The sequence below is a fragment of the Solanum lycopersicum genome, chromosome 10 (genome assembly GCF_036512215.1).
Source record: "Solanum lycopersicum chromosome 10, SLM_r2.1".
Taxonomy (NCBI): Eukaryota; Viridiplantae; Streptophyta; class Magnoliopsida; order Solanales; family Solanaceae; genus Solanum; species Solanum lycopersicum.
The window spans coordinates 55316045-55325816 of NC_090809.1; the positions used below are offsets into that span (position 1 = coordinate 55316045).

At 32.2% G+C, this 9772-nt stretch overlaps 2 protein-coding genes across 2 annotated transcripts; both read right to left on the minus strand.

The window, feature by feature from the left end:
• Positions 1 to 3415: 3415 nt before the first annotated feature.
• Positions 3416 to 3859, minus strand: LOC138338935 (uncharacterized). Its single transcript, XM_069290023.1, has one exon. It carries the CDS (start codon positions 3857 to 3859, stop codon positions 3416 to 3418), a length of 444 nt encoding a protein of 147 aa, XP_069146124.1.
• A 3971-nt stretch (positions 3860 to 7830) lies between these two features.
• On the minus strand, positions 7831 to 8661 carry LOC138338936 (uncharacterized). Its single transcript, XM_069290024.1, has one exon. It carries the CDS (start codon positions 8659 to 8661, stop codon positions 7831 to 7833), a length of 831 nt encoding a protein of 276 aa, XP_069146125.1.
• Between the last annotated feature and the right edge of the window lie 1111 nt (positions 8662 to 9772).

Below are 9772 nucleotides of genomic sequence, written 5' to 3' on the forward strand. Positions count from 1 at the left end.
ATTTAGATAATATTCCTTGAAACTTTTTAATGACGAAAAATATAGCAAACATAGGAGAAATACAAAATACAAACAATATACCTTATCAAATGGATGAATTATCATATCTATATTTATATAAAAGAGAATCCTAGACCCGCTTATGTGACGTCACTCCAAATTGGGATTCTCTTTTTACTTATTTATTTTCAAAATTAGTGTTTCCTTTTACGAAAAGTTGTGACTTTAGGAAAAGTTGTGATTTTTACGTAGAGTTGCAACTTTTACGAAGAGTTGCAACTTTAATGAAGAGTCACGACTTTTATGAAGAGTTGAAACTTTTATAAAAAAATTATGACTTTTATGAAAGATTGCGACTTTTCCAAAGAGTTGTGACCTTTCTGATAATGAACAATAAGCATTTATTCACACTGCCCTTTGTTATCTATAAATAAAAGAACTTTTCTCATATTTTAACAAAACAAAAATTTTGAACTACTTCTTCTTCTTTTGCATAGTTAAATAATTGTGCGCTTTGCTCCTGTTGTGTCTAACTGACACCATTGTTTTTGTATCAACACACTGGTGAATAGAATCGTTCTATCCTGAGAGGATCCATTCCTTTAAATCTCGGGTACTAGAATGAAATAACTTTCTTAGGGAAAATGTGCATTCAGTGGACTCAACTTTTTCCTATATATTTTATTTTAGTATTAAAGATCCTGATATGTTTTTTACGGTCATTAATTTATGCTTATTTTGTTAATTATTATTTTTGAGTACATGTTTTAAACATTGTTGTTCATGTTTATGCTTTTGATCATTATGCTGAAGTAAAGATATGTTAATCAAGAGGTTAATGTAATCATTTGACTATTGTGTCATGTAGATTAGAGTTCTTAAACTTGTAAAATTAATGACTTTAATCTTGATAGAGTTTTCAGTGGCTAAAAGGTCCGTGAGATATCCAAGAAGGGACTTTGAGTGTTCAAAAGTTATGGTGGTTCCACACTACTTTGGAGTTTTATTTATTCAACTTTTATCTTATCAGGATATTTGATCGATTAGTAACATCTAAAAAATAAAGGAATGTAGGGATTGTAAGTATTGTACTCAACCTTAATCAAATATTTGGGGGTTCAAATGTTGGGTAGGAGTCAATAAATTACCCCGTAAATTAGGATGAATCTATATTAATCAAATATTAAAGAAGTAATTATCATTAAAGAAATAATTATCTCCTTATAAAATTTAGATTAAAGTTTCAAAAAATAAAGTTTTAATCATATTGATCGAAACATAAACAACAAATATACCTTTTGTCTATCAAAGTAGTGTCATCGACTGCATATGATTTTGAATAAGGGGCATGCCAAGACATCATTAAATCCAAATTATTTGAGCGAGATACGTTATTTCATTGAAATCCAAGAGATATGTTTTTATATTTTGATAAACTTATCAAGTACACAACTAATTGTATAAGATGTATAATATTTAGATTCTTTATGTAGATGCCTTGAATAGGAAAAAAAAATCTCGCAATTGATGAATAAAATGTTTGTACTACTTTTTGAAAATACAAGCATAGACAATGAAACAATTACATATCTTTTCGGAAGACTTTGGTGATGAACAACTACAATCAAATAAAGAATTAATAACAAAATCCATAAACACTTAGAATAAAATCTTTTTCGTTTTAAGATTAAAAAAACATTTCATATCTTTTTAGGATAAAATATTCTATAAAATTTTGTTATAGGGTTGTACCATCTTGAAAACACTTATATCATCAAATGCTCACAAGTAGATTATTGGCGTAGTTTACCACCACACAAAGAGCGAATAGTTTACCTAATTATTATAAAATATAGGAATAATGCACAAGTACCTCCTCAACCTATGTCCGAAATCTCGGAGACACACTTATACTATACTAAAGTCTTATTATCCCCTGGACTTATTTTATTAATAATTTTCTGCACCTTTTCGGCCTACGTGACACTAACTTGTGGGCTCAAAACTGATTGACTTTATTTTAATTAGTGTCACGTAGGTCGAAAAGGGTAGAAAAATATTTATAAAATAAGTTCAGAAGGGTAATAGGACCTTAGTATAGTACAAGTGTGTCTCTGAGATTTCGAGCATAGGTTAAGGGGTACTTGTGCATTTTTCCTAAAATATAAGAAGTAGTTGTACCCAATTCAATCCATCTACAAGTTGAACCTTATGCAGCCCAAATTTATCCATTCAAAATGTCAAAATATTTTAAAATTATTTTCTATTAAAACTGTCATATAAAGTTGTGATAACTTTTATGATGTAATTAAACAAATTATAAGAAACACCAATCAAAACTTAGAAAAAGTTGGGCGGATTAATCTCTAACCCAAAGGAAAATTATGCAAAATGTCAATTTGGTCAAAAATCGTAATTCAAAACAACTCAATTATTACTTATTACTCAAAATGATCATTTAACCACTATTCTTGTAAGTGTAGTGCATTTGGAACTGCAATTTGTTGCAAGGTAATGGGAACTTGTCAATTTAACTATGCTCTATATTTTTTTTTCATATTTGGGTAATTGTATTTGTTGAACTTTGATTCAACTTCCCTTTACCCTTTGAAATTTAGAGCATAATTTCAATTTTGTTGTCGTCCTCCACTGAAGTAAAGAGAGGAGGAAAATGTGAATAATTTGTAAAATTTGAAATGTTGTAAATGTGAATCGTTTCAAAAGAATCAAAACATGGAAAGAAGATAATATATAAACATTTGACTATTTAATTAGAGGAAGATTTGAGTTGATGTCCATTGCAATCCAGCATTAAAAATTTTAAAGCTCAAATTTTGAAATACGACTTGCGGCAAACGTGAATCGTTTAGGATGAATACACTACAACAAAAATAACCATTAGCGGCATTTAATTCTTAATTGCCGCTAAATATGTATTTTTAGCGGCAATTGTCATTGTACATGTCCCTAAAACCTTTAGCGACATTGATTTCAATGATACTTAACTAACGCCGGTAAAGACTTTAACACTCTTTATTAGTTGTCAATATTTAATGCTGCTAAAAGTTGTTTTTGTTGTAGTGATAGTATTCAAACGACTTGAAGTATTGAGAGAAACTCATATCTAAAATTTGAACTGTTTAGATGAGATTTGAGTTGGTAAGGATTGAAAAAGAAATAAACTCGTTGAGGAAAATGATTTTTTTTCAATGTATAAATAATATATGTGGATGGATATATATATATAAGGTGTACTAAGACACCAAGAAGAGTTCGGTGAACTGGTAGTAGGGGACAACCAAGGAATGTATTTGAGAGCAATGACAAAATTGAGATTTTTGTAATTGGAGAAACTTTCTGGCCGGGTAGCCCCCAATTGTATGGGACTTCTGTAAGTTATACATTTTTCTTGGATTTAGCTTTCAAAAGCATAAAAGATTCGAAACAGTTCGTATTGTCTGTTCAAGTTATCAATTTTAGACTTCTTTACCTGAGTTGTTCCTTCATGCGCAGTTTGCAAAGTTTCCCATATTGCTTTTGCATCTTGACATGATGATATTCGATTGTATTCATCTGGACCTATTCCGCATATCAAGATCTTTTTTGCTTTAGCATTGTTCTGAATTGCAAGTTTATCTGCAGCATTCCGTTCTTTCCTATCTTTTGGTACTTGAGTGGTTCCATCAATTTCATTCTTCATGGGTATGGTTGGACCGTCCAACACGACTCCCCATAGGTCTGGATTTTCTCCTAGTAAATGATCCATCATACGATTCTTCCACCATCCATAATACTTTCCATTAAACAGTGGTGGTCGAGTTTGAGAAGCTCCTTCTTGTGATGTAGGTGGTGCATCCATTGATCCTTTTCAAGATGTTAGTCTTTTGATGAAAAGACCTGCTCTGATACCAATTGAAGAAACCTTACCCCTAGAACAAGAATCAGGTTCTTGTAATTTTGTAGTAACACAATAAAACAAAGATTTATAGTGGAAACCTTCCTTACTCAAGGAAAGAAAAAACCACACCGAAGTTTTATATTAATTCAAAATTTACAACTCAGTTAATCAATGAATCTAACTCTAAACTTCTACCATTTTTGATAACTATAATCGAAAACTCTTCACTCAACAAGAAGTCAAACTCTCTTCTTGTTTACAAAAGTTCTCAACTCTTCTTAACTCTAACCACCCAAGAAATCAAACCCACTTCTTGTTTACAAATCTCACAACCTCTCTCTCAAGAAGTCAAACCCACTTCTTGTTACAATTCTCTCAAGACTCAACTCCCAAGAAGTCAAACCCACTTCTTGTTACAATTCTCTCAAGACTCAACTCCCAAGAAGTCAAACCCACTTCTTGTTGCAAATCTAGGAATTATTACAACTCAATAATAAACCTAGAACAAATCAACAAAGACTAATAACCCTAGACTTTAATTGATCAAACTTCAATATCCAATAGTTCTGAGTAGAACAGGTTTCGTGAACCTAGTCCTTATTTTGTTGTGATGAAGGTGAACCTGGTCCTTGCGTTTCTGTGACAAAGGCCTGCGTTTTTTCTCCAGAAAATACTGCTCTCAAGATGATATACTTCGTGAATATGCAATGGCAATTGTTCTGACTTTGCTGATAAATTATCTCGATTTGAGTTTATGCAAAGATACTTTTTTCATTCAACTTTTTAATCCTTTTATAGATTTGATTTGCCTTCAACTTCTACAAGAAAAGGAATTACAAAGCCTTTTCCTTCTTGAACTTGTATATATTTACTTCTTTCCTTATTTGACTTGAATTGTAATTTCTTTATTTCTTTCCTTCTTTGACTTGAATTGCTACTTTTTTATTTCTTTCCTTCTTTGACTTGAATTGCTACTTTTTTTATTTCTTTCCTTCTTTATTTATTTCCATATTTGTTTCCTTCTTTTCCTTCTTTACAATTCTGCACTTTTTCTTCTTTGCCTCGATACTTTTTCTTCTTTGCCGCAATCTCTCATAATTGTACACATGCGACACCATGCCTTCACTTTATCAATCATCAAAACTACTTTATTTGTTCTCCTACTTTCCAACATTTTCCCCTTTTTGACGATGATAACCAATGATTTATTACACATCAAGACTATTTGTTATTCATCAAAACTACAACTCTTTGTCATCCATCAAAACTACAAACTTCGTGTTTTTTCATTTCCCAACAATTTTCCCCTTTTTGATGATGACAAACTATGCATATTTCTATCCACATTATATAATTTCCCCCTTTTGGCATCATTGCAAACCAATAACCAAAGAACTCGAATAACATTCAATGAGTGCAATATCATTTTTAACTCATAGCCACTTAGGCAACACTTTCAAGTACACTTCTTGTAACAAAATGGTTAGTTTATCTGAGGATATTAGTCATCTTAAACTCATACACAATTAAGATCTTCAATGAGAAACGAAATAAACAAATATGTACCAATTTATGCCCTTAATCTAAAACATATGATATCATGAGTATGAGACAAACATAAGTACATCAAAGAGCCTAAAAATTGAGGATGAGGATTGGGACAAAGATTTCTAAAGTGAGGAAGAAAGGGATGTTTACTGCCATTGATAAAAAAAAAATTCAGTATGCCCATTGTGCACCAGCTCCTTCGTTCTGATCAGCTTTCTTAGAATGTGAAATTTCATCAAGAGAAACATGAGGTACATCATCAATTTTTTTTATTCTTTTTTTTAACACTACTCCGTAAATTTTTATTCCTCCATGATTATTTTTTATAGCCTTTTTCATGAAGGAGTATCAACTACAAGTAAGAGATTCACCACATTTTGGTGCATAAAGAGATGTGTGTATCAATAATGAAAGCAAGCATCAATTTATTTCTATGAGAATTGTTCCCCCTGAGAGATAGATAGGTTATACACTTGGAATGGATGAAATATCAATTTGGAGTTTGTGAACCTGGTTCAGATGTGTGTGGTAAAGCAAGGTTAACCCTAAATTAAAGCATGAGTGACTTCAATACTGAGATTTTCATCATTAGAGCAGTTTGAGATTGAACGGTGCTTCTTGTCAAAGAGGGTTTTTGGTGATCTTTAAGAAAGTTAAATTTTTGATGATCGACCAGGTTCATTAGTGCTTATGTTTGACCCAAACTCAAGAAATTAATGCATTGAAAAAGGATGGTACATACCTGAGTATTACAGAGAGACCAGATTTCCCCCTTTTTTGTGTTTCTTTATGATTTACTTAATGGTGTTAGCAAAGAGTAGAGATAACATCCGCAGACTTTTTAAACATTGTTTGAGATGTGACAAGAGTGTGTACCTGTTACAGTACGAGGTTGAGTTAGCAGATATTCATTGTAAAATTACTCAAGCGTAAGATTATTCTTTTACTAGCCAATTATTAAAGGAAATCATGATAATGCATCAATTTGTTTCGATAGGACCATGCTTTGACTGATTTTTCTAAAGTTCTTCATATTCAAGGCCTTCACGAGAATGTCACATCATCATATTCTCCTAGATCAGATGAATCTCAAGCTGATTCAAAGAGAAACAACCCTTGTCAATTTTCAATACCTTCCAATGAATAACAAGGACCATGTTTACACAACGAAGTTCCCCCTAAATGTGTGTCATACTCTTACTGTCCCGATTGCTCTACTATTCCCCCAATCTACAGAACCATATATTAGTAGTAATTCATGTTGCAAGTGCATCAATGATTGTTAGCTGTGAACCAGGTTCATATGCAGTGTTCCCTAAATTTTCATCACCAAAGATGTTTGATATCATGTCACTTTCTTCAACTTTTTTTTCTCATCCTTTTCAAGGAATAAACTGTCTCCTTGAAAATCAAAGAGCGAGAGGAAATTTTCTACCATTTTTAGCACCTGTTTGGAGCATGCACTATTCATGTACCAAATTAGCCTTTTCCCTCTCACCTTCACCTGAAACACTAGTCAAAGATTAGTCTTGGGAACCCAGATTAGCTTGGTCCCCTTTATGTGAGTAAAAGGACAAATAAGATTTCTTCTAGCCCATAAATGCAAATAAGAAAATCTTTTATTTGGAGCATTTTTATTTGGAACCAGGTTCTTAGCCGTATCAGTCTTTTCATTTTTTGTGAACTTAACATTTTTCTGAAAAGCCTCAAATAAAGTTTTACATTGATTCTTTAAATGACCTGAGTTTCCACAATGAGTGCATAAACTTTTAGACATGTGAATAGTGTGTGACACAAGATTATTCTGTTTAAAACCTATCCCACTTCGACTAGTGGTTTGCCTTTCTAGAATCTGAGTTAAAATTTCAGAGGACCTGGTCCATCTAAGATTTCGTTCCAAATCCAGTTTGGTATGATCAAGATTTTCTTGTAGCAACCTATTCCTTTCTGTTAAAGCTTGACAATTTATGGTTAACAGTTTTATTTTTTCTTCTAGAGCTAATTGAAGTTCACTAGCAGAGTTTTTGTCCTTGTGACTTAACTCTAAGATTTTAATCTGTTCTTTTAATTTGTTTTGAAGAAAATGATTGCGTTTCTCAATATTTTCATTGACTTCTCTTAAAGATGCATAGTTTTCCATCATTTGTTCTCTTTCAAAATTGATTGACTGATATGCATCTATAAGAGTACTCAATAAGGATTCTAGTTCCTTTTTAGAATATGATTCAATATTTACTTTGATGTGATGAAAACTTATCTTACTTTGTTTGTCATCTTCTTCATCATCTTCAGAATCTGTTTCAGCAATGAGTGCAAGAAAATCATATTTATTTTATTGTTCTATTGCAAGTAGTGACTGATTTTCGAACCTTCCATCCTCAAATTCATCTTATGATAAATTCCCCATAGCGGCAAAGTCTCTTTTTCATTGAAAGATCCGCTTCTTGATTGCTCATTCTTCTGTTTGTGGGAATATACTTATCATTCTTGATTTCCTTCTCCTTTTCCAAACTATTCCTCTTTTTCTCTAGAGCTTTTAATGGACAAAACTTGACAAAGTGATCCAGACTTCCACACTTGTGACATACTTGATTTATTGGATTTTCAGTGATTTTTTGAGAGTTCCTTTCGTGGAATACTTGTCCTTTTTTTAACATTCTTAAGAACCTTTTGGTCATTAACGCAATGTTTTCGTCCTCAAAATTTTCTGGTGTTGTGCCTGTAAGAACCAGGTTCTTTTCTTTTCTTTTGCCTCCAATTTCCTTTTCTTCTTTTTTTTGGAGTTCATAGATCATGAGATTTCCAATGAGTTCATCCATAACTAACTTATCTAGATCACGGGCTTCAGTAATGGCTTCTACTTTGCTTTCCCAAGATTCTGGAAGAACACTCACAAGTTTTCTGACTGCTTTCCCATTGGGAATTATTTCACCTAGTGAGTAGATTTCATTAATGATAGCATTGAACCTGGTGTGCATCTCATGGATTGTTTCACCTTTTGCCATTCGAAACAGTTCGTATTTTCTGTTCAAGTTATCAATTTTAGACTTCTTTACCTGAGTTGTTCCTTCATGCGCAGTTTGCAAAGTTTCCCATATTGCTTTTGCATATTGACATGATGATATTCGATTGTATTCATCTGGACCTATTTCACATATCAATATCTTTTTTGCTTTAGCATTGTTCTGAATTGCAAGTTTATTTGAGCATTCCATTCATTCCTATCTTTTGGTACTTGAGTGGTTCCATCAATTCCATTCTTCATGGGTATCGATTCCCCATAGGTTTGGATTTTCTCCTAGTAAATGATCCATCATGCGATTCTTCCACCATCCATAATACTTTCCATTAAACAGTGGTGGTCAAGTTTGAGAAGCTCCTTCTTGTGATGTAGGTGGTGCATCCATTGATCCTTTTCAAGATGTTAGTCTTTTGATGAAAAGACCTGCTCTGGTACCAATTGAAGAAACCTTACCCCTAGAACAAGAATCAGGTTCTTGTAATTTTGTAGTAACACAATAAAACAAAGATTTATCGTGGAAACCTTCCTAACTCAAGGAAGGAAAAAACCACACCGAAGTTTTATATTAATTCAAGATTTACAACTCAGTTAATCAATGAATCTAACTCTAAACTTCTACCCTTTTCGATTAACTATAATCGAAAACTCTCCACTCAACAAGAAGTCAAACTCCCTTCTTGTTTACAAAAGCTCTCAACTCTTCTTAACTCTAACCACCCAAGAAGTCAAACCCACTTCTTGTTTACAATTCTCACAACCTCTCTCCCAAGAAGTCAAACCCACTTCTTGTTACAATTCTCTCAAGACTCAACTCCCAAGAAGTCAAACCCACTTCTTGTTACAAATCTAGGAATTACTACAACTCAATAATAAACCTATAACAAATCAACAAAGACTAATAACCCTAGACTTTAATTGATCAAACTTCAATATCCAATTTTTTTTTTGAAAATGAAAATATTTTTTAATGATGTTTTGGCCAAAAAAAAATGTAATTTGAAGTTGGAGGAGAATTTTGGAAAATGTTTTCCTTAATTTTTGAAGGGAAGTTATTTTCCTTAATTTTGAGGTAAATGAGTTGATTTGGAAAACATTTTCCAAGACTTTTGTCCCAACGAAACATGAGAAAATTGGAAAACATTTTCCAGAAAATATTTTCCTTCATACCAAACACACTCTAAGGTGTGTTTGGTATGAAGGAAATTGTTTTCAATATTTTCATATTTGGTTGGCACAAATAATTTAGAAAATGTTTTTCAAATCAACTTATTTTCCAAAATTATTTTGACCCCACACCTCAATTT